Raw genomic sequence first — 25,032 nt, forward strand, 5'->3', positions numbered from 1 at the left:
GCGTATAGAGGACTGGGCCGTGGCCAAGGTGAAAATGTGCCACAACCAACAGCCACATCTTCTCGCTCCCACTTCTTGACCGAATTACTTGGGAAGCACACTACAACTCCAGTATTGCGAACTGATCAGTGTGAACAGGTTATTAATTGGATAGCAGATAATAATTCCAGTTACCTGGGCACCACCACCTCCGGTCTGTCTTCCACACGGTCAAGTTTTAGTAGCCATGAGTCTCGACCGCATACTCCTCCTCACCCTGATGCTCCTTCCTCCCACCATGAGGAGGAGGTGGTGGATGATCTAGTAACTGACCCAACGTGGCAGGAGGACACGCAGAGCGAGGCCAGCAGCACACAGGGGGAGGGAGGCAGAGTACCCCAACAGGCAGGAAGAAGCAGTGTGGTGGCCGCACACAGAAGGCGGGCAACAGTTCCCCGTAACACCAACACGAGGGACATTGCCAGTACAACCGGTAGGTCTTCCAGAGTCTGGAATTTTTTTAAAGACTCTGCTGATAACTCCAAAAAGGCCATTTGTACCACCTGCCATGCCAGCATCAGCAGTGGTGACAAAACTACCAGCCTGACCACCACCAGCATGATCAGGCACATGGCAGCAAAGCACCCGACTTTGTGGGGCGAACCCCAGGGTCCACGACCAGTGTCAGCGGGTGTCACCACTGCTTCTTCCGCTGTTGTTGCGTGTAATAGAACCCCCTGTTGTGCGTGCAAGGCAATCCCCTGTCCATACTGCATGCAAAGATGCCCCCTCCTCTCAGTCTTCACTTGTTATGGCAGTTTCTCAAGAAACAGCATCAAAGTCCATGTCCACGTCCCACCGCAGCGTTCAATTGTCCATATCCCAGAGCTTTGAATGAAAGCGCAAATTCGCAGCCAACGCCCCACAGGCCACAATCCTAAATTCGCACATTTCACTGACTGCTTGCGTTGGAAATGCTGCCTTTTAGGCTGGTGGAGACTGAATCCTTACGCAACCTTATGGCGGTGGCCGTCCCTCAGTACTCGGTCCCCAGCCGACACTATTTTGCCCGGTGTGCCATCCCTGCACTACACAAGCACGTGTCCCAAAACATCTGCCGTGCACTCAACAACGCAGTTACTGGGAGAGTCCACCTGACAACGGACACGTGGACAAGTGCTTGTGGCCAGGGACGGTACATCTCCCTGACGGCACACTGGGTAAACATCGTGGAAGCCGGGACCCAGTCGGACCTTGGGACGGAACACATCCTCCCCACACCGAGGAATGCGGGCCCCATTTGTCAGTCAGAGTTGCCCCCACAGTGTACAGCTCCTGCGCATCATCCTCCTCCTCCTCCACCTCATGTTCAGCCTCCATCTCAGATATCACCACATCAGTTACAAGCTGGAAGCACTGCAGTACTGCCTCAGCAAAGCGGCAACAGGCTGTGCTGAAACTCATAAGCTTAGATGATAAACCTCACACTGCTTGTGAGTTGTGGACAGCTGTGAAAGAGCAGGCAGATCTGTGGCTGAGACCGCTGAACCTACATCCAGGCATGGTCGTGTGTGACAATGGCCGTAACCTGGTGGCGGCTCTGAGGTGAGGCGAGATCACACAAGTACCATGCCTGGCTCATGTGCTTAACCTCATGGTTCAGCGGTTTCTTAAATCGTACCGTGAGGTGCCAGATCTGCTCGTCAAAGTACTCCGCCTGTCAGCTCATTTTCGCAAGTCGGCTACAGCTTCCGCCGCCCTTGCTGTGTGGCAGCAGCGTTTGCAGCTTCCGGCACACCGACTGGTGTGTGGTGTCCCCACACGTTGGAACTCTACCCTCCACATGTTGCAAAGGATTTGGGAGCAGAAGAGAGCAGTTGTGGAGTTCCAGCTGCAACAAGGCCGTCGATATTCAGATCAGACTGCACACATAAGACCTCAGGAGTGGACCTGGATGTCTGACATATGTACCATCCTGACAAACTTTGAGGAGTCCACCAAGATGGTGAGTGGCGATGACGCCATCATTAGCATCAGCATCCCCCTTGTCTGTCTTTTGCAACGCTCTCTGCAGAGAATTAAAGAGGAGGCATTGCAGCCAGAGTATGATGAGATGGATCAAGAACCCGTAATGGGCGATTACACACAGCCCAGCCTCATCTCATCCCAACGTGCATTGGGGAACAATGAGTGAGAGGAGGAGGAAGAGGAGGAAGAACAGGAGCTGGTATCATGCGCTGTAGACGGTAGTACCTGTGCAACTGTCATATAGTCGGTTCAGCGTGGGTGGTCTGAGGACAGGGAGGAGGAGGAGGAGGAGAGCGTGGTCAATCGTCATCTTGGTGAGGACACGGAAGTCTTGCCCGTTACCAGTCTGGCACACATGGCTGACTTTATGTTACGCTGCCTTAACCGTGACCCTCACGTTGCCAAAATGTTGGGTGACAGTCATTACTGGTTGGTGATACTTTTAGACCCCCGTTACAAGGAGAACTTTCACCCTCTTATTCCTGAGGTGAGAGGTCCACAAAAATGTGGCAGTACCAGAAGGCCGTTGCTGCAGAACTGTTAAAAAAATTCCCATCTGAACACGCTAGCGGCAGAGGTCACAGTTCGTTGACCAACCAAGGCGTACAGGCGAGAGAGACGCAACTCCAATCCAGCAGAGGCAGGGGAACACTGTCAGCATTCTGGGACAGTTTTCTGAGACCCGCCCAGCTTACAGGCCCTGAGGCGCGGGATACTCTCAGAAGGAGTGGAAAGTTTCAAAAGATGGTGAGGGAGTACCTTGCCGACCGTACCAGCGTCCTCCATGATTCCTCTGTGCCTTTTAATTATTGGGTATCCAAGCTGGACACTTGGAATGAACTCGCTCTGTACGCCTTGGAGGTCCTGGCCTGCCCTGCCGCTAGCGTGTTATCGGAGCGTGTTTTTAGTGCCGCTGGTGGAATTATAACTGATAAGCGCACTCGCCTGTCAACTGACAATGCTGACAAGCTGACCCTTATCAAAATGAACAAGGGCTGGATTGGGCCAGACTTCTCATCACCACCAAATGACAGCAGAGTAACATAAAGTCAAATCCACTGTGTCATTTCGGGAGGTGTATTCCCATGCACCGCTTCACACCCACACATGGGTATACGCTTCCTCATTTTGGCATTTTTTTGCTCTTCTCCTTATCCTCAGCCTCCACCACTACTATACCACCAGGGTGACCGTGGTCTGTGTTGCCAGCATTGCAAGTTCCTCCATCCTAATTTTTGGCAGCTTTTGCTTGGAAGGCATAGGCAAAGACTATGGGAGACCCACTCCCCAATAATGGGAATAATGTTTTTAATATGCTGTACTGCATGGCTCTTGTAAGGGGCATTAAAATTGTCTTGTTAAGCTACTGTGACCTCCACGTCTATTCCAAGGGGCATTAAAACCATATTGTTAAGCTACTGCGACCTCCACCACTTCTCCAAGGGGCATTAAAACCGTCTTGTTAAGCTACTGTAACCTCCACCACTCTTCCAAGGGGCATTTAAACCATTTTGTTAAGCTACTGCAGCCTCCACGTCTCTTCCAAGGGGCATTAAAACCGTCTTGTTAAGCTACTGTGACCTCCACCACTCTTCCAAGGGGCATTAAAACCGTCTTCTTAAGCTACTGCGACCTCCACCACTTTTCCCAGGGGCATTGATATTGTCTTTTTATTCCACTGCGACCTCCACGTCTCTTCCAAGGGGCATTAAAACCATCTTGTTAAGCTACTGTGACCTCCTCCACTCTTCCAAGGGGCATTAAAACCGTCTTGTTAAGCTACTGGGACCTCCACGACTTTTTCAAGGGGCATTGATACTGTCTTTTTATTCCACTGCGAACCCCACCATTCTTCCAACGGGCATTGCATTTCCTCCTAATTTTAGTCAGCTTTTCCTTTTCAATGCATAGGTGAACACTAAGGGGGACCCTCTCCCAAATAATGGGTAGAAGGTTTTTAGTATGCTGTAATCCACGTCTGTTTCAAGGGGCATTGCAGTTCCTCATAATTTTTGGAAAGCCTTCCATTCACTGCTTAGGCCAACAGTGCACAGGAGACCCAGTTGCTATAAATGGAAAAAACGGTTTAGTTAATGCCCTCTGACCTCCATGTCACTTCCAAGGGGCATTGGAGTGCCTTGAAATTTTTGGTAGGCATTGCACTCACTGCATGCCCTATAACTGTGTAGCAGAACCACTCCTTTTGGTACAGAAATATATCCTACTAGACATGTCTGGTTGACTGGCCTGATATTGATGTGAATGGTACCTGTTCCTCCTGCTCTTTCTCCTTTGCCACCACCTCATCCATCATTCATCACCTGAAGCTTTGTTTTAACGGGAGTCATAGAACTGGGATAGTAGCAGGAAAACATCCAGCAATCCTCGGAGGAGGTAGGATATGCGCCAAAACGCCTACCACCTCAGGCCTAGCCGCTACTACATACATGCGCTTGCATTCCAAGAAAACAAAGCAGATGCTAACTTCTATCATCATCATCATGCTCCTCACCTTGGCACTCTCAACACCCCTGATGGAGAAGCCAGGGCCCACTGGAGGAGACTGGTTCGCTGTTGGGCTCGTCCAATGCTGCCCTAAAGCAGGCCGGGCTAAGAAAAGTGTGGGGGATGATCCAAGGAGAAATAGGGGCGGCTAGGGACCGTTTATGGACATCTGGCTGCCCCCAGGCGGCTGGAGACCGAGCGTGGACACCCGGCCGCCAGGCGGCTGGGGACTGAGTATGGATACCTCGCTGCTGAAGCAGCCATGAGGTAGTGGCCTGCTTCGGCCTCCTCCAAACTAAAAGGCCCCATTTCAAGTGCAAGCAAGCTAGCAGTATGGTATTGCAGCCTGGGAGTGGGTGGGTGGCAGGTTGCACACTTACGCTTGCATTCCAAGAAAACAAAGCAGAAGCTAACTTCTATCATCATCATCATGCTCCTCACCTTGGCACTCTCAACTCCCCTGATGGAGAAGCCAGGGCCCACCGGAGGAGTCTGGTTCTCTGGTGGGCTTGTCCAATGCTGCCCTAAAGCAGGCCAGGCTAAGAAAAGTGTGGGGGAAGTTCAGCGGAGAAATAGGGGCGGCTGGGGACCATTTATGGACACCCGGCCGCCCCCAGGTGGCTGGGGACCGTGTGTGGACATCCGGCCGCCGGGCGGCTGGGGACTGAGTATGTATACCAGGCCGCCGACGCAGCCATGACATGGTGGCCGGCGTCTGCCTCCACATGCCTAAAAGGCCCAATTTCAAGTGCAAGCAAGCTAGCAGTATGGTATTCCAGCCTGGGGGTGGGTGGGTGGCAGGCTGCATACTTGCGCTTGCATTGCAAGGAATGGGGGAGGTACAATTGAACACTGCCCTGTGACAAGGACTTGCACGGGGATAGTTGCAAGTTTACATCTTCTGATGCGGAAAGGATCACTTCTGATGGTCACACTTTTAGGCAGTGACCTGGGTGTCAGAGATGCTATAGGGGTCTTCCCCATGCTGTTCCCATGTCTTTTCAGTACTGTATGCATGTGTCACACAGCACATGGCCAAATAAGATTGTAAAATGTTAAAATGACATTTCTCGGTGAATGCATTTGTCACGGTTGAAAGCAATACAAAAGTGCAAAAACACAAAAAAATGCCACTTGTGAACATAGCCCAAGGTGTGGAGGAGTATTTTTGTTTTTAGTTATTTATTTTACCTTATACACAAGTCTTTACCCTGGAAAGGAAGTTCCTTAACATATTTCACAGGAAAGCACTTTCAGTTTCGTTTTTGAACGTTTTCTTGTGACCCCGTAAAAGTGGCTTAATACCTCTGACCACGTTGTTGACAGCAGTGACCTGGGGGTCAGAAATGCTTCCTGGGGCGATGCCCATGCTGTCCCCATGTCTTTTGAGCACTGTCACTGTGACACCTCAAAGCCTTCTGTAAGCTCTTACCCTGGGAGATGGGGGACTCGGAGTTGGGTCCTGTGATGGAGAGATAGGGTGCAGCCGTGGCCCGGACCCGCTCCGTGCCCAGGGCCATCACATTAAGAAAAGGATGTTATGGGCTTATGCGGGTTGAGTGGCTGATTTTGACTATGCCACCTGTGGCACCTGCTGAAGGTCACCAGCTCTGCTGCAGTCCGCCGAGGCATGGTGTTATGGCAGCCGACGTTGTTACTACTCCCCACAGGTAGAGCAGGGCCTCAGGGCAGAGGAGCAGGACGGATGGGGGTAGTAGTCCAGGAGGTTTGGTGCTGCGTAGTGCGGTGTAGTGCATAATAAAGAGTCCGGAGGCCATAGGGGTGAACTTCCAAGGCTTTACTCACGACAGAGATGGCAGTAGGAAGGTGACTCCCTGCTCCTCGCGGAGTTCTGCGGTCACCAGAGACGGGGTGTTCCGACAACCTCCGAGTAAGTCCAGCGATCGATCAGGACCCCGCACCAGAGTGTTCCTAGACTGCAGACCGGGTCCTTTCCTGTCTGTGTGTGTGTAGATAGGCCGAGTCTCCCTCTGAACTTCTCTCAGAAAAAGGGTACGGGTGGCAGCTCCGCTCCTTCCGATACCCGGTGGGATCCTCAGGGCCTACCGGGCTTTCCCGACCAGGACGTGGCGTAGCAAGGTCGGGTGTCGGGGGCCGGTACCCCTCTTGCAGCCGGAATCCCTCTAAATATATCAGGTCGGCGAGGACAGGTGGCGTATACCGCTCCATCTGCATCCTTCCTGGGACCCATTTGCGGTGGAGCTACACTCTTAAGCTCCGGGCCTTCTTGGTCATGGTCCTTGACTGGGCTGAGACATACATTATCTGCAGCCTGCCCCTCGAGCCAAGGCCAGGGTACGAGGGCTGTGTCTCCCTCCGCTGCAGGCCCACACAGGATCCACGTTCAGCGTGGGAGATCCCAATGCCAGAGAACACAAACCAAGATGGCTAAGTATTAAATATGAATTATTAAGTGTCACTAAAATGTGAGTCCTCCACCCTCACCCACTAAATTGGTTCCCCTATCTCTTGGTTCCCCAGTCTCCCGTATGCCAGTAGGGGCAACACCTGGTGCCTTTTAGCCCCCTCTGGTGGGAGAAGTGTGGTGTTTGATGTGGAGGTAGGGTCCTGACCATCACACTGTTCTTACCTCAGAGGAGGAACACTACACTCCATTAGAGAAGTGCAGCATCCCTGTGGCGGTCGAACCCTCAGGGGCGCCACATCACTATCGTTTTGGGCACTTTTTAGGCTTTCTACAGACTGCCGGGGGTGCCGCCGCAAAAATGCTTGGGTCTCCCATAGACTAACATTGGGCTCGTTGCTCGGGTCGAGCACCTGAGTATCACGGTGAGCTCGGCCCGAGCTTCGAGCACCCGAGCATTTTAGTGCTCGCTCAACACTAGAAAACATGAATATTGGTTGGAAAAAAATATCAATGAGTAATGACTGAGTTGGTGCTTGTCAGAAACACCCATGAAACATAATAACCCTAGTGAAATTTGGAGACAGTAATTTTCCTAGAAATTGAAGATGAATTAAACTAAAGCAAGTAGTAACCTTGGGATTATGTTCACACGTGGATCACCAGATGGTGAACTCAGCGTATGGAAGAAACAATCTGAGACCAGTGAACCATTGGAACATCGTAGCTAATAAACGTGTCCATCACCCACCTACAAGTTGCAGATTCCAACCTGCTGCTCATGCACTCTGCAACTGACCCTGAGTTGCAGGAGCATAACCCCTAAATAACCTGCTAGTATGTACCTAGACTACCTCTCCATGCACTCTGCCTATTCTAGCATCAAGTAAGACACCGGTCTGACGCCTCTCAACCAACCAAACCTGAACTCACACTTTGCACTGATGAGGGGCAGTTCCCCCGAAACACAGTGTCTGCAAATTGAGTTTCTGGTTCTTATATCCTAAGTCATGTGCTAAGGCTCGTTAAAGGGTCACTATTGACTTTTAGGATTGCTACTTCCTGTAGGTGGCACTAGAGTTCTAGTCCTCCTCCTCTCTGAAGAGACAATTTGCATATTTCCCAGAGGAGCATTGCGGCTTTAAAAGTCTCCTCACCTTGACATGATTAACATGTCTCTCTCTGCAAGGAGAAATGTTACCCCTTAGATACCGGTCTGACGCCTCTCACCCAGCCAAACCAGAACTCACGCTTTGCACTGACGAGGGGCAGTACCCCGAAATACAGTGTCTGCAAATTGAGTTTCTGGTTCTGGCTTATATCCTAAGTCATGTGATAAGGCTCGTTAAAGGGTCACTATTGACTTCTAGGATTGCTACTTCCTGTAGGTGGTACTAGAGTTCTAGTCCTCTTCCTCTCTGAATAGACAATTTGCATAGCATCAAGTAAAAAACTCAACTTAACCCCCTGCAGCCCAATAGAACTGGAGGGCGGCACCCAGCCTTAATACCTGTTACTGGATCCATTCTGAAAATTGGTGGGGGTGTATCTTATTTGGAGGTCATTATAAGCTAGAAGGCTTGATTCTCAGAGCAGATACATATTGATGATGCTAAGCAACCTAAATACTGTATATATTGCCATTGCATTTTGGCTTTTGCACACAGTCATTTAGATATGTGCTGAGTTGGTTCTAGCTCCTCCTGAACAGTTGCATTGCTGAATGGGGTTCAACGGTGCCAAGTGCCCCAATCATATTGAAAAATACGCTTGTTATATAAAATTGGCCTTATATTTGGACACATCTCATTACTCATTACTAATCGTTCTCCCTCTTTGTAATCTCTACCATCCTCAATCTTTCATGAATGCAGCAGCCAGGATCATATTTCTGTCCAACCTTTACACTGATGCCTCCACCCTGTGCCAGTCTTTGCACTGGTTGCCCGTCCGCTACAGAATCCAATATAGATTTATCACTCTTACACACAAAGCTCTCAACAGTTCCACACTACATCTCTGTCTACCACACTGCCCATCCTCTCTGTTCCGCTAATGACCTAAGATTAACATCTTCTATAATCCGAACCTCCCACTCTCATCTCCAGGACTTCTCTCATGCTGTACCAGTTTTATGGAATGCACTGTCCCAGACAATCCAGTTAATTCTCAGTATCCACAATTTCAAGCGTGCCCTAAAAACATATTCCTATAGACTAGCCTATCACCTAACTAATCTAATTAACTATCCCCTGTTCTCTCTTCCACACTCTCTGTAGCACTTTATATCTGTACTTGTACACACACACACTGGCTGGTGACTGGTTCATGCAGCGTTATTTGAATGCCCCTATTTATTATACTGATGGCTGGACAATACATGTCAAGCACTTTATTTTTACTCTTTTGGTCCCTCCTATTTCCTCATAGATTGTCAGCTTGTTAGCAGGGCCCTCACTCCTCTTGGTATGCGCTGATGTGTTAGGCCTCCTTCACGTGTCCTGATATTTCCGGTACTGGAAAAAAACAGTACTGGCGCTGTCCGTGTCCGTGTGCCATCCGTATCCTATCCATTTGTCCATATGTACCATATGTGTGGCATCCATGTGCCGTCCATGTGCAACATCAGTGTGACGCGTACTGGAATAGAATGCCGAATAGAAATGACAGATGTTTACGTGTTAGATGTGCAAAGATAGAGAATAGATAGCTAGATAGCTAGATGTCCGTGAGATTCATAATTAGTGCCATGCGTGTGTAGTTTACTGTACATGTATTTGGCTACAAAATAAATAAAAAAATAAAAAAAATGGTGTGGGGTTCCCTTATTTTTAATAGCTAGCTAAGGGAAATCAAACAGCTGTGAGCTGGTCTTATTTTGCTGGTAAGAGCCCAATAACCATGGATCTTCCCAGCCTATTAATATCAGCTCATGGTTATCTGCTTAGCCTTTGCTGGTTATTAAAAATAGGGGAACCCTAAAAAAAATGACGTGGGGTCCCCCCTATTTTTAATAACCAGCAAAGGCTAAGTTGACAGCTGTGGGCTGATATTAATTCTCTTGCCGATTGCCCTGGTGTCGTGGAAATCGGGGTAATGGGATTGTGTGGTTGATGTCAGCAGCTGGCGCTGACATTAAGCCCTGGGGTTAGTAATGGAAAGGTGTCTGTCAGACAACCCCATTACTAACCCAGTAGTCAAAAGAAATAAACACACACAGAAAAGTCGTTTATTTGTAGAAATCACTCCTTGACAATTTCCCTTTTTCACCCATTTATTTAAAAAAAATCCACACCAGTCCGCTGTAGTCCAAATGGAGGTCCCACGACAATCCCCGTCTTCTTTTTCCAGCGTATGGAGCCCCTGTTCAGAGAACAAAGCTCCATAGACTGGAGCAGCAGCCACTGTCTGTTCTCATGCTGCACTCTACGACAAACTGGCTGCTATGACGAGCAGTGACATCAGTAAGGTTACTGCAGTTCACAGCCGCCGGGTCTCACGAGGGCAGCGCGAGAGCTGGAATGATGAGTAGTGGCGTCTCACTGCTCATTATTTTGGCTCTCACACTGCTCTCTGTGTGACCCAGCGGCTGTGAACTGTGGTAACCTTTCTGGTGTCACCGCTCGTCACAGCACTCGAGTTCTCATGGAGCGCAGTGTGAGAACTGGCAGTGGCTGCTGCTCCAGTCTATGCACCATTTCTGGGGTGGCTGAGAGCTGGTCTTATTAGACTGGGAAGGGGACAATATCTGTGGACCTTCCCAGCCTATTAATATCAGCCCACAGCTGTCTGCTTAGTCTTTGCTGGTTATTAAAAATAGGGGGGACCCCACGTCTTTTTTTTAGGGTCCCCCCATTTTTTATAACCAGTAAAGGTTAAGGGGACAGCTGTGACCTGATATTAATAGGCTGGTAAGCTCAATGGGTATTGGGCACTTCCCAGCAAAATAAGACACACTTTATGTCATCCGTTAGCATGTATGCGGGATATATTGATGTCCATGCTGCCGGAACAAGATGAATATGTCCATGTGTGGGTCACATGGACACACGGTCGGTGTGAACATACGGACATGTGCGTAGCCCCATAGACTTATATGGGTCTACATGTGTAAGCGTCTCCAGTACGTGTAAAAACTGTCACCACATGTATTGGAAACACTGACATGTGAAGGGGGCCTTACTCTGTAATGTCTTATCTTGTTTGTACACATCCCCTCTGAATTGTAAAGTGCTGCGGAATATGTTGGTGCTATACAAATACGAATTTATTATTATTATTGGACATTGCCTTTTAATATAAATTCTCACAGGAAAAGAAAAACAAACTAACACATTTCAGGTTAATGTATTTATTTTTGTGCTAGTCCATAATGTATAAACCAATATGACAACACATAGTAAATCCGGTTACAACAGCTGTACATAGCTCATCTCTGTATACCAGTATACGAGTCTATGGCTCTTATAGAAATCACTATAAATAAATAGAAATCTGAAAATAATTTATATGTTACAAAGATTAATAGGAGGGGACAATGATATGGACAGAATACGTTATAGAAAGGGGGTACAACAGATAATAAATAGAGGCTACTCCTATCATGATGAGGTGGTAGGGTGGCAGGAACAGCACCCATACTGCACTGACAAACCACATAAAAAGGGTTAAATACTGGTGGTTTTATCACAATTAATGGTGCTAATCCTTATGTTTTGCCATTGGATCTACCAAGGTTTTACATGACATCAATCGGGCGTGAAAGTAATATTAACGGAGTTGTCAGAATATGGGTAGGTTGGCACCATCCCTCAAGAAAGTGGGGTCTAATACTAAAATCAAAGTAGTGGAGATTCAAGTCATCCATGGTTGACCTTCACAGATGTGCCATACTCTAATTGCAGCGCTTGACACTTTTTACCTGACTGTTATAATAGGTTTACGACCAGCCCAGTGATACTGATTAAATCAGCTCATTAGCAAGTGACAGTCTGAGTCCCTTGATCATTACCTCTGTGACCCCCCCCCAAGCAGGACAACTACTAACTGGATGGATAATTGTTGTAAATTATGGAAAAAAGTGAGAACTGTGACATTGGGAAAAAACACACAGATCAACTGGGTATTTCCTGCTCTTCTTCGAATGAAGATGTAAAGAATAACTTCCTGCTGTTGATGGTAGTCTTGTCCTAAGGAACCAAGTTCTTACAGGAGCACCTAAGAAGGAAAATAGGGTGTAGATTAGGCTGGATGTGTATATACTAATTTTGACTATCCTTAAAGGGTTGATCTGACTTGTGGCAGATATTGGGCATATGACATGAGTACGCACTTTGATGCCCAGTAAGCTACTTACGATGCTACAGAAGAAGAATATTCCAATAATAATTCCAATGCAACCGACTGCCGAGAAGAAAGCAATGAGAATAATGGCGTACACTTGGAGTCCTGTAGATTCTGTAAGGAAATATAGAGATCTTTAATATGTGATTTTTTTTTTTTAAGTTGAATTTCTAATAACAATTTAGTAAAAAAAAAATTCTCAAGGTAACAGGAAAGGACTGGAGGATCAGACTACACGGGGTTTGTTTGTAGTCTGTCACCATGGAGACACCAAACAAGAACAGATTTTTCATTTGGACTATTTGTAAAGTTGTTTATTTATTTATTTATTTTTGATGATTTTGAGGGCTGACTTTTTTTTTGCCAACAAGGACATAACCATAAATTTAATAAAAGTTGCAATATCGTCCTGTGAGCCTCGCCACCTTGGTAAAGATAATAAAAAGTAGCACTAAATAACAAGGCCCATATCTCTAGAACCATATGGTGGATTAAAAACAAACAAACCCCTCCCCCCAATACACAGGGAAGCAGTAGGACTAAAATAAGGTCAATGGGTCACTTTTGATGTTTAAATTAATGTATTTGGGCTTAACGGAACATTTGCAATTGGGATTCTTTAAAATGTTTGCCCCATTCGCCTTCTATTTCCTCTGTATTGCAATGTCTAAAACTGACTGCAGATTGAGTTACATGAGAATCCATCAGTGAACTTGTCTCTTATCTTCCTTCTTGTGAGCTCTTTTCAGCTTATTTGAGACCCCATGAAAGTTAAGTTGGACTTTGTGGTCCTAAATCAGCTAAGAGGAGCGTAGAAGAACAAAGATAAGTGTTACAATCTCCATATTAGACTGAGCTCACTTACAGTTTCTCAGTTAACTCATTCTGCAAATGGTAATGTGCAGGGAAACTGAGAGCCGGTTAAAAGCCAAATGGTGCAAAACTGTTAATGAATTCTGGTTGCAAAAATTATGTTTAGTCCAAAATACATGCAATTAGGAAGAAAAAATATTTCCCGAAAAAGTCTATAATCTCCTCAGTAATACCCCTACATAAAATTTGCTTACCTGGTTCTGGTTTTTTGGTTGTAGCTGTAAGTGGTCCTGTAATGTGAAGAAGACATAACGCTCACTGAATATGGTAGGTATGAATACATGAGATCAGATCATAGGATCAGGTCTATTGACTGAGTAAGGGTTTGGTGCAAATACGATGAGTGCCAAACCAAAAACTTCTGGGAACACAGAAGCCATTGAATGACATATTATTTCACACTTATTCTACACTGTATTGCGGTATTATGTGGGCACCTTACGGTACTACTTGACTAACAATGGTGGTATTTAATAGTGTTGCGCCACAATTATTCAGAAATTTTTATTTTAGCTTAATTATTCTTCAATTCTTTTCTTCAATGATGGGACAATAGCTTTGGTCAGGAGCCCTCGTACACTATTTATTAAAAAATAAAACATCAAAGCCTCTTTAAAGGGTTTTTCCACTTTAAAAAAAAAATGATTGGATGCAAATGATCAGATACTTGTCAAAAAACAAACACAGATCCACGGGTCCAGGTCCAGTGCCGGTTCTCTCCCACTGCTAGAGTCTCTGTGTTTTGGCTGCTCACCATGTAATAGCGGTTACATAGCGGAATAAAAGTTTTTATTTTATTTTATTTCACCTGTCTGATGCGGAGATATTACCAATCAAAGTATTTGGTGCATAATGAGTTAACTTTTGTTAAGTTAAAGCGGGTGTTATCCAATAGTAACTCATACAGGGAGAAGAAGGACACGCCCCCAGTGAAAACTATCTGATAACACCCACAAAAGTTAACTCATTAGGTGCCAAATACATTTGAATGCTAATATCTCTGAGGCCAAATTAAAAAATGTAAAAATTGTTTTATTCCTCTCTACAGCCAGTATTACATTGTGTGTCCAGTTCAATGCGAAAAATTTGGTGAAAGGTCCCTGAAAGTGGAGAGAAAGGGAGTGACAACCACACTGGGAACCACAAGATGGCGCTCAGTAGAGTAGTTAGTTTAGTCCTTTGACTAACAGACAGATAATGGACTCATTATTCCCATTGTGATGGGTCGCTCCACCCCATATTCATATTGAGTATGTTCTTACTTGCTGTCAGTGTCTGCTGTGTCACTGTTCTACCTATTAGAATAAAATTAAATAAAATTTACATGTATACTATTCAACATTATTGACTCCTTTATGCCATTGTTCAATGTTTTATAACATATAGATATATATTTGCCCCTAATTCTGCCAAGAACGGCCCCTTTAAATTAAGAAATTTGCATAAGCTATGCCCCTTTGTCACTAGCAATTATGAAGTGTCATGATTTTATTTTTAAAGGTCCCAAGTGTGTCTTTTACTTCTGCACCCGATAGCTATGTTCCGGGATCACGCTTACTAACATTTACTGCTGTCATTCCAGGTATTTCCTAGATATAGCATGCCCCGTTCTTCTTGGCCATGCCCCACTCAACGCCCCTAGAATTTGGGACTAGACCCTGTGACTCCTCCTGATCATGGAGAAACTAAGAGTCACACAGAAGGATCCTTCCAGAAACCATGAGCCTTCTGGACATTCTTGAAGAGTTTCCAAGTAGAACATGGAGGACAATCCCAGAACCTGGACCTAGAATCCAGGACACTTAGGATAAGTGGTATTAATTGCGATAGTCATCAGTTCACTGGTTGCTTGGGACATCACTATCTACAGATACGTGTGAGGGCTACGACCGGCTCCAAATATACTGAGTCATGGGGACATAGAACAAGTTGTGTTTTACAGCAGATCCACCCATGACATTTAATATTCAAGAACATCGTCTTCTTGCAGCTGGGTGTGAGCTGTGACTCAGGTTTCCTAACCTTGCATCCATCCTAAAACCAGATTATTTACTTGTCAATGCTGCCATATTGTTTATATAGCTGAACATGTAGGTGATCATAACCACCATAGCTCATGAGGGCACTATCTGGCTGGTACTGTTTATGGAGGTACCCTGGCTGGCACTGTATAGTGGGCACTACTTAGGGGAGTACTGTCTGGTTAGCACTGCTCATAAGGACACTGTCTGGTTGGCACTGTTTATGGAGATACCCTGGCTGGCACTGTATAGTTGGCACTACTTAGGGGAGTACTGTCTGGTTAGCACTGATTATAGAGGGACTCTCTATCTGGCACTGTTTATGGCAGCACTGTCTGTCTAGCACACTATATAGTTGACTTTGATTATAGAGGCATTCTCTGCTTATCTCTGCTTATAGGGGTACTGTCTAATTGGCACTGATTATAGTGTGACTATCTGATTTGCACTTTTTATGGGGGCACCCTGGCCGGCACTGTTTATGGGGACACTGTCTAGTGGGCTCTGTTTAGAGGGGTGCTGTTGGTTAGCACTGATTATAGAGGAACTCTGAGTCTGGCACTGTTTATGGTAGCACTATCTGTCTAGTACCTTTTCTTGGGGCACTATCTTGTTGACATTGATTATGCATTCCCTGCATTGTACTGATTATTAGCACTGATTATAAAGGAACTCTATGTCTGGCACTGTTTATGGTAGCACTATCTGTCTAGCACCTTTTCTTGGGGCACTATCTTGTTGACATTGATTCTGCATTCTCGGCTTAGTACTGATTATAACGGCATTGTGTGATTGCCACTGAATATAGAAGCATTCTCAGCCTATCACTGCTTATAGAAGAATGATGAAAGGTGTCAGTAAATTTGCGCTCCTCCATTAAATTAGATTATACAGGATCCAGTCCTTTTGTGATAAATTATTCCTTTGATTTGACAAGCTAAAAACAGACGCGTTTCGTGGACGTCCTGTCCACTTCTTCAGGTGTATAGCTGTCTGGCACTGTTTATGGGGGGACTCTCTGGTTGACATTGATTATAGATGCACTCTGTGGTATTACTTTTGAGACGTGCTTTCTGGTTGACACAAAACATTCTCTGTCTGAAACTGTTTATAGGGGAACTGTCTGGTTGAAACTGATAATAGATGCACTCACTGCTGGTAGATTGGACGGCAATGTCATGGTCACGAGTTCCCGTTAACAGGAAATGGATAGCACCGTAGTAGAGGGGTGAAACAGGGATCACTGGGTTTAAAACGTATTGATTTGTTATCATTGGCACCAAATTGTAAACAGGAATCTAAAGTGGACAATCCCTTTAAGCAGTGAGATACAACCCGTCCTATGACCTCTCTGTCTCCCTGATGTTAGTGTTATACGTAATAAGGGATCTCTACCGCTTTTATGTTTTACTTTCCCTGCTCTCATGTGATGAAATCCTGATTCATGTCCAGTGAATGTTACATATTTTAATTGCAATTCACGCCCTGAATGATCAAGTCAGCGACAGGTCTGTGCATGGCGGCAGCTTTTGCAGGTTATTAGATGTATAGAAAAAGGGGATGACTCTCACCCTGCTTTCACAGACTTCTGGACTGTTAATAAGTGGATTCCTCATTTCAGGACCCGCATCTATTAGCCAGAGCAGAAAAGGGCTACAAAGAGCTTCTGTCACACTGGAGGACTCCGCATTGCACAGACCACCCACTGATTTCATTGGGCACTGTGTAATGCTTCATCTCACCTGCGGGGGCACTGAAGAGGAATTCCCCATCAATCACAGATGATCGCTTGAGTTCACAGCAGTGGGACAACCTGTGATCAGCTGATCTTTGGACACCCCCTACCCCTGTACCCTATTAGAACGGATTGATCTAAGACCTTTACCCTCACCTGACAGTTCAAAAATAGAAAATACAATATGCGTTCAATATATCCAATGACTTATGTGTGCAAAACACCCCTAAATTATCTAATGACTGACCTGTACCAGGAGGAGGAGAGACTGTTGTGCCTGGAAAATAAATAAAAAGAGAGAATTAATGGGGTGTCTGGTCTAAAACTCCATAGAAAATACTGAGATAATAGAGAAGGATGCCCCATTAAAAATCCTAATCTATTGTCCAGAGTATGAATCAAAGAGCGGCTTTTACTTTGAAGGACCGGGCACATTTGTGCATTACACAAACAGCCCATTCATTTAAATAAGAATTGTGTAATGCCTTATTTCCCCTGCGGGGGCACTGCAGTTAAATTAAGCAATTCAGATTACACTTGGATAATTGTGGGAGGGATCACTGTGATCAGTTTATTGTCTAGAATTAGGATTAAGGTAGAAAAGATCTTTAATGACAGAACCAGAAGAATCCAGACAAATCTTACCCAGGTTTGTAGGAAAATAGAAGTCTAGAAGAATTAATGTTATCACTGACCATTACTGGAAATTAATGATAAGGACTGACCTGTATTTGGTGAAGTAGTGACTTTTGTGCCTGGAAAATAAATTAGAAGATAAAATGAATGCGTTTGTCTGGTTTATAAAATCCACAGGAAATCTAGATTTCAATAAGAGCGGTGTAATTCCTTACTTCCCCTGTGGGGGAGCTGCAGGGAAATTTGTGTGAATTGTAAATGTCCATTGTTTCAGTCATTATAGTTTTGTGCTGAATGTATTTGTAGAGATTGTCATCTTTAGACACGCTCCACCCCGTTCACGTATTCTAAAGGATCGATCACACATGTCCGAACATTCAGACCTTTGTCATGAGCTGACAGTTCAAAACTGGACATTCCCTTTAATAGAAAATATGAATGGAATATGTTCAATGACTAATGTGTGTAAATAACCCTAACTTACTGACCTGTACCAGGAGAAGTAGAGACTGTTGTGCCTGGAAAATAAATATAAAAGAGAATTAATGGGGTGTCTTTTTTAAAACTCCATAGTGAATAGTGAGAAAATAAGGAGGGATCCCCCATTCAGAATTCTCATCTATTAGCCAGAGTATGTAACAAGGAGCGTCTTTTACTCTGGAGGACCGGGCACGTTTGTGCATTACACAGACAGCCCACTGATTTAAATAAGAATTGTGCAATGCCTTATTACACCTGCGGGGGCACTGCAGTTGAATCAGACAATTCAGAATACAGCTGATCGCTGAGGATCTTTGCGGATCGATCCCTGTGATCAGTTTATTGTCTATACATTTTTTTTTTATATATAAAAAGATTAAGATAGAGAAGATCTTTAACAACAGAACCAGAAGAATCCAGATGAATTTCATGCAGATTTGTAGGAAAATAGCGATCTGGAAGAATTTCGTAGTATTACTGACCATTACTAGAAATTGATGGTAAGGACTGACCTGTGTTTGGTGAAGTAGAAACTGTTGTGCCTGAAAAATAAATAAAAAGAGAAAATTAATGGGATCTATAAAATCCACAGGAAATCCGGAGATAATAAAGAGCCGTCCCTCATTCAGGATCCTCAGCTATTAGTTAAAGCGTTCTAGAGGATCGCGCACATCCATTCATTACAGAGAAGTCTATTGATATCAATATTAGGTGTGTAATGCCTTCCTTCTCCTACAGGGGGCTTTGTGATGACATCATACAGTGTGAGGGGACAGCGTACTGCATGTGAGTTTGTGTGGGAGCATCATATTGTGTTATGCTGTATTTCTCCTGCGGGGGCACTGCAGTTGGATTAGACAGTTCAAATTACAGCTGATCGCTGAGGATCCTTGCGGAAGGGATCCCTGTGATCAGATTATTGTCTAGAATTTTTTTTTTTTTTTACAAAAAAAGATTACGATAGAGAAGATCTTTAACAACAAAACCAGAAGAATCCAGATGAATCTTAGACATATTTGTAGGGAAATAGAGGTCTGGAAGAATTTATTAATATCACTGACCATTACTAGAAATTAATAGTAAGGACTGACCTGTGTTTGGTGAAGTAGAAACTGTTGTGCCTGGAAAATAAATAAAAGGAGAGAATTAATGGGGTATATAAAATCCACAGGAAATAGAGTGTCTGGTTTAAAACTCCATAAGGAATAGTGAGATAATAATGAGGGATCCCCCATTCAGAATCCTCATCTATTATCCAGAGTATGTAACAAGGAGCGTCTTTCACTCTGGAGGACCGGCCACGTTTGTGCATTTCATTTCTTTTTTAAAAGCTGTTATAGTGTCGGCCATCACTACCTCGGAAGTAGACAATTCAGATTACAGCTGATTGCAGGGATCACTGTGATTAGTTTTTTGTCTAGAAAGTGTTTTTTATGGAAAAAGATGAAGATAGAGATGATCTTTAACAACAGAACCAGAATAATCCAGATGACTCTTACGCAGAAGTGAGTAGAAACATGAAAAAAAGTTTGAAAGGGGCCAAAAAGATGACTGACCATTACTAGAAGTTGATGTGAATGTCACGGGTGTGTCTGGGTTGACAGACAATCATAAGGTGACCGTCCGGCTGTAGAAGGTTGTTGCATTTGGCCTTACTAACATCTCACTGATCCTTTTTTTATACCTCTTTAGGACCCAACAGTGATCCTCCCCTTTCTTGGGCATTATACCTTTCCCTTTAGGACCCTGCATTATTCTCACCTTTCAGCTGTTAATCAGCACTTCCTTTCTGTTTCCTCAAATACACTCAGACCCTCAGAGAGTTGAGGGTGATAGTATGTTATACCTATTCAGGCCTTGAGTTCTAGTAGTTGACTATAATTACCTTGGAGTTTCTTCGTGGATTGTTGCCGTGCTTTCTCCGGTGTCATCTTGAAGCTAAGTGTATTCCCCTGTTTGTTTCCCCTGTGTGTTCTTTAGTTTTTAGTGGGGCTGACTTAGTGCTCTCCCCTCCCGCTCCCTTTCTAGGGCCTAGCCTTAGGATCTGTTAGGGCTAGGTATTCTACTCGGCGATAGGTGCAGTACCTATTTAGGGACTATAGGGGAGTTTGAGTTTGTTGGTAGTTCTGTTTAGAGGTCTCCACTCTCCCCTTCCCTATATTTAGGGATCCCTTCCTTTTTCCCATCGTTATACGCTGGGTTTTCCCCATTCCTAGCGTAACAGTGAAGGACTGACCTGTATTAGGGGAAGTAGAGACTGTTGTGCCTGGAAAATAAATAAAAGGAAAAAATTAATGGAGTATTTGGTTTATAAAACCCACGGGAAAAATAGAGATAGTAAAGAGCGGTTTCTCATTTAGGATCCTCATCTATTAGAGCATTTTAGAGGATCGGCCACATCTGTTCATTACAAAGACAGCCCATTGATTTCAATAAAAGCTGGGTAATGCCTTACTTCTCCTGTGGGGGAGCTGTAGGGAAATCAGTGTAAATTGTAATTGAATTTCCTGGTTAATCTATACTCGTTTGCTTTAATCATTAGAATTTTGTGATAAATTCATTCATGGAAAGTCATCTTTGGACACCCTCAACCACTTTCCCCTATTAGAATGGATCAATCACACGGGTCTCAACACACAGACCTCTGTCGTGAGCTGAGAGTTCAAAACTGGAAATCCCTGTTAACAGAAAATCTGAGTGGAATATGTCCAATGAGTTATGTGCATAAAGAAGCCAAAATTATCTAATGACTGACCTGTACCAGGAGAAGTAGAGACTGTTGTGCCTGGAAAATAAAGAATAAAGACAATTAATGGGGTGTCTGGTTTAAAACTCCTTAAGGAATACTGAAATAGTAAAAAGGGATCCCCCATTCAGAATCCTCATCCATTAGCCAGATTATGTAACAAGGAGCGTCTTTTACTCTGGAGGATTGGGCACGTTTGTGCATTACACAGACAGCCCATTGATTTCAATAAGAATTGTGTAATGCCTTATTTCCCCTGTGGGGGCACTGCAGTTCAATTAGACAATTCAGAATACAGCTGATCGCTGAGGATCCTTGTGGATCGATCCCTGTGATCAGTTTATTGTCTATAATTTCTTTTTTTGTATAAAAAGATTAAGATAGAGAAGATCTTTATCAACAGAACCAGAATAATACAGATGAATTTATGGTGTGTCTTCCTCTTGCTAAGCTTGTACTGCTTGGCTAGTGCTCTTAATTGCTTCCAGACTGACTTCCTCCGAGCATTCTTGCATGAACTCCTCAGGCTCTAGTGGCATTCTCGACAATCCGTCAGCATCCATATTGCATTTTCCTGTCCTGTACTTGATGCTGAAACTGAAGTCAACTAGTTCAGCGACCCATCTCTTACCCGTTGCATTCAGTTTGGCCGTATTGAGGACATAGGTCAAAGAGTTGTTGTGAGTGTATACCTCAAACTCTTTGCTGTTGTAGAGATAATCTCTAAATCGTTCACAGATATCCCATTTCAATGCCAGGAACTCCAATTTTCCGGAATGTAGATAGCAATTCTTCTCAGCGTCTGTCAATGTTCTAGAGCCGTAACCGATGACTCTCAATTTTCCATCTTGATGCTGATACACGGCAGCTCCCAGTCCAAATTGAGAAGCGTCACAATGAATAGCAAACGGTAAGTTGAAATCAGGATATCCCTATATGGGTGGTTTTACCAGGTAGTCTCTAGTTCTTCCATTACCTCCTGGTGGTCTGCTGTCCAGCGAATGGGCTGTTGGGACAAAACGGCGTTGCTTCTTTTAAGCCCAGTCCTACCTGCGTTCTTCTTTTTCTCCGTGGGTGTTATTGACTCTGTAGTTTCCCCCAAGAGGAGGTATAGAGGGGCGGCAATCCTGGAGAAGTTCCCAACATTAGTATGATAGTAGGAGAGGAATCCTAATATCTGCCTCAACTCCCCGACAGTAGAGGGCCACTTGTCTTCTAAGGCCAGTACCAGAGCGATTTATGCTGGGTCCATGGTATATCCTTCTCCGGACACAATTTTCCCTAGAAATCGGACTTGCCTTTTGAACAGTTCACTCTTCTTTGGGGTCAACTTAACTCCGTGTTGTTGATACCGCTGTAATACGGTCCTCTTGTGCTCAACATGCTCTCAGAAGGTTTTACTGTGTACCACATTGTCATCCAAGTACGGATGACAGATATCATCCCTCAATCCTTGTAACATGTCTTCATGCTCCTCTGGAATTCTGCTGGAGCTGAACTGAGCTCAAACGGTATGCGGATCCACTGGTATAATCCCCACGGTGTGATGAATGCTGTCAAAGGTCTACTGGACTCTTCAACAAACCCTTGATGGTATACTTTACCCTGATCAAGGACAGAGAACCAGGTACTTCCTGATAGGCTATCCAGCATATCTTGAATCTTTGGTATCGGGTGCCGATCAGGTACTGAGTTTCGGTTTAGTTCCCGGTAATCACAGCAGAGTCTCAACGTACCGTCCTTCTTCCTAACACAAACAATAGGAGAGGAATAAGACGACTTTGACTTTTGGATCCAACCTCTCTGTTGATTAGGTCTTGTAAATACTCTTTCACTTCATGGTGTAATGGTATTGGCACAGACATGTAACTTCTGGTTACTGGGGTCGTATCTCTCAAATTGATTTTCAACTGCAACGACGGGATACAGTCTATATCAGAGTCATCTTTGGAGAATGCATGACACTCTTCTCTCAGCATCTGTTTTGATACCGCTCGATCTTCAGCACACAAGTGTTCCAGGGGTACTGGGGGATCCCAGAAACCTGAGGTGGGTCGTGAAATTTCCACCCCTGGGCAACTCCTGTTCCTTGGTGGCGAGACTGAATTCACGGTAGACCCCTAGGCGGGTCCCACACCAGCTGGATATACCGTTTTAACGGTTTCGATGTGACCTAACACAGTCTTTGGATCCAGTCTAATTTTGTGTTTCGTAGTATTCTTCACTGGTACTGCCACTCGGGCAAACCCACCAGTAGGAATCGTAAGCACAGTCTCACCTTGAACTAGGCCTTCCAGAAGTTCTGAGGAGTCTTTTGGCATGAATTGTCTATTCTGGACTTTTCTTCCCGGTTCTACCCGAACTTCACTCCTCATCCCCACCATTTGGTTTGCAGGATGATGGTTGGGCGCCAGCCTACCTTGACTTCTTTTAGGTCCATTGTATTCTGTGCTTTCGTTACTTTATGAATCACATTTTCCACCACGACGTTGGATATGGCAAGCGATGAGGCAATTGCATCCACCACCAGCGTCCCTGACTTGTGTTTCGTGATGACCTCACTGATTACATTATAACCCAGGATAGGATCCTCTGCCACGTTCTGATCACTGGCCACGAGAAAAGGTACCAAAAGCTCAATGGTGTTGGTTTTCTTCAAGGCCCTCAGTTGTAAAGTCACTTCCACCCAGCCTATGAAAGGGATTTCGGTCTGGTTGACAGCTTTGCCGTGGAGTTCCACTGGTCCTAGGAGTTCTTCTAGCGACTAAAGGCAGGTATGTGGCAGGTAGCGCCTTCTCCATTCTTCATTTAAAAGGCTTGCTTGGGCTCCTGGGTCCCACAGTGCTTTTACCAGGAGTCCATGTAGCTGGCACTGTATAAAGCACCTTTCACCGATTAGGCTGATGAGGCTATCTTTACTAACCGAGGAATCCTCCTCCCAGGAGTACATTGTTTGATCTTCGCACTGGGCATTAAGTAACTGGTGCCCCTGTCTCTCTTGCAGCTGCTGTAGATGGGAACACACTTGGGGATAGTACTGACGCAGCCGTTTTACCTCATGCGCCGTCCTGGGGTTTGGTTAGATTTGGATTTGCTTCTGGGGCCTCCTAGGTGTCGCGATTACCAGTCACCCAGCACTGGCAACCTCCTGTCTTTTAACCCAAAGGATCGTGACAATTGGCATTCTTTGGCATAATGTCCTTCCTCACCACATCTTAGACAGTGGACACACTGTACTCTGTTTTGATGAACGGCACGCTTCACAAGCTGGGTATCTTCTGTTTTGGAACCCACTCCTGGGTCTGAGGGATACAGGTTCTGGCCTGGAACAAATCAACTTTTTCACCTCAATCAACTCAGCTCGCAGATCTCCTATTACTTCCTTTTAGTCAGAACTGGCGGTCCTCTCTTTTGTTGGTGGTTTAAGGTTCCCTCTCGGAGGTGGCAATGGAGGGTCTCCATGATGATGTATTTGTAGAGATTGTCATCTTTGGACACGCTCCACCCCGTTCACGTATTCGAAGGGATCGATCACACATGTCCCAACATTCAGACCTTTGTCATGAGCTAGCAGTCCAAAACTGGACATTCCCTTTAATAGAAAATATGAATGGAATATGTGTAATGACTAATGTGTGTAAATAACCCTAACTTACTGACCTGTACCAGGAGAAGTAGAGACTGTTGTGCCTGGAAAATAAATATAAAAGAGAATTAATGGGGTGTCTTTTATAAAACTCCATAGTGATTAGTGAGATAATAAAGAGGGATCCCCCATTCAGAATCCTCATCTATTAGCCAGAGTATGTAACAAGGAGCGTCTTGTACTCTGGAGGATTGGGCACGTTTGTGCATTACACAGACAGCCCATTGATTTCAATAAGAATTGTGTAATGCCTTATTTCCCCTGTGGGGGCACTGCAGTTCAATTAGACAATTCAGAAAGACTGCGGGGGCAGTGAAGTTACATAGTTACGTAGGATGAAAAAACCTAGGTCCATCAAGTTCAACCTTTATCCACCAATTATACATTTTTGTCACTAAATTATCTATAACCCACAATGTTATGTGTACTGAGGAAATCATCCAGCCCTTTTTTAAAAGCTGTTATAGTGTCGGCCATTACAACCTCGGAAGTAGACAATTCAGATTACAGCTGATCGCAGGGATCACTGTGATTAGTTTTTTGTCTAGAAAGTGTTTTTTATGAAAAAAAGATGAAGATAGAGACGATCTTTAACAACAGAACCAGAATAATCCAGATGACTCTTACGCAGAAATGAGTAGAAACATGAAAAAA

General features: G+C 44.8%; 1 protein-coding gene across 3 annotated transcripts in view; it reads right to left on the reverse strand.

The window, feature by feature from the left end:
* Positions 1 to 11,233: 11,233 nt before the first annotated feature.
* The window catches only part of LOC141155119 (uncharacterized), a 99,409-nt gene continuing 85,610 nt past the window's right edge, over positions 11,234 to 25,032 (reverse strand). For all 3 annotated transcript variants that reach the window (XM_073641787.1, XM_073641789.1, XM_073641788.1), the window contains 12 exons: positions 24,393 to 24,422; positions 20,742 to 20,771; positions 20,223 to 20,252; positions 19,078 to 19,107; positions 18,499 to 18,528; positions 17,995 to 18,024; positions 17,596 to 17,625; positions 17,118 to 17,147; positions 14,377 to 14,409; positions 13,309 to 13,344; positions 12,255 to 12,355; positions 11,234 to 12,115 (listed from right to left, as the gene is read on the reverse strand). In XM_073641787.1, coding sequence (XP_073497888.1) covers positions 12,104 to 12,115; positions 12,255 to 12,355; positions 13,309 to 13,344; positions 14,377 to 14,409; positions 17,118 to 17,147; positions 17,596 to 17,625; positions 17,995 to 18,024; positions 18,499 to 18,528; positions 19,078 to 19,107; positions 20,223 to 20,252; positions 20,742 to 20,771; positions 24,393 to 24,422 — 422 coding nt within the window. In that variant the 3' untranslated portion in view covers positions 11,234 to 12,103. The remainder of the gene's footprint in view (positions 12,116 to 12,254; positions 12,356 to 13,308; positions 13,345 to 14,376; positions 14,410 to 17,117; positions 17,148 to 17,595; positions 17,626 to 17,994; positions 18,025 to 18,498; positions 18,529 to 19,077; positions 19,108 to 20,222; positions 20,253 to 20,741; positions 20,772 to 24,392; positions 24,423 to 25,032) is intronic.

This window comes from Phyllobates terribilis, unplaced genomic scaffold (assembly GCF_046119375.1).
Source record: "Phyllobates terribilis strain yellow unplaced genomic scaffold, ASM4611937v1 Scaffold_7__3_contigs__length_470593459, whole genome shotgun sequence".
NCBI classification, from domain to species: Eukaryota; Metazoa; Chordata; class Amphibia; order Anura; family Dendrobatidae; genus Phyllobates; species Phyllobates terribilis.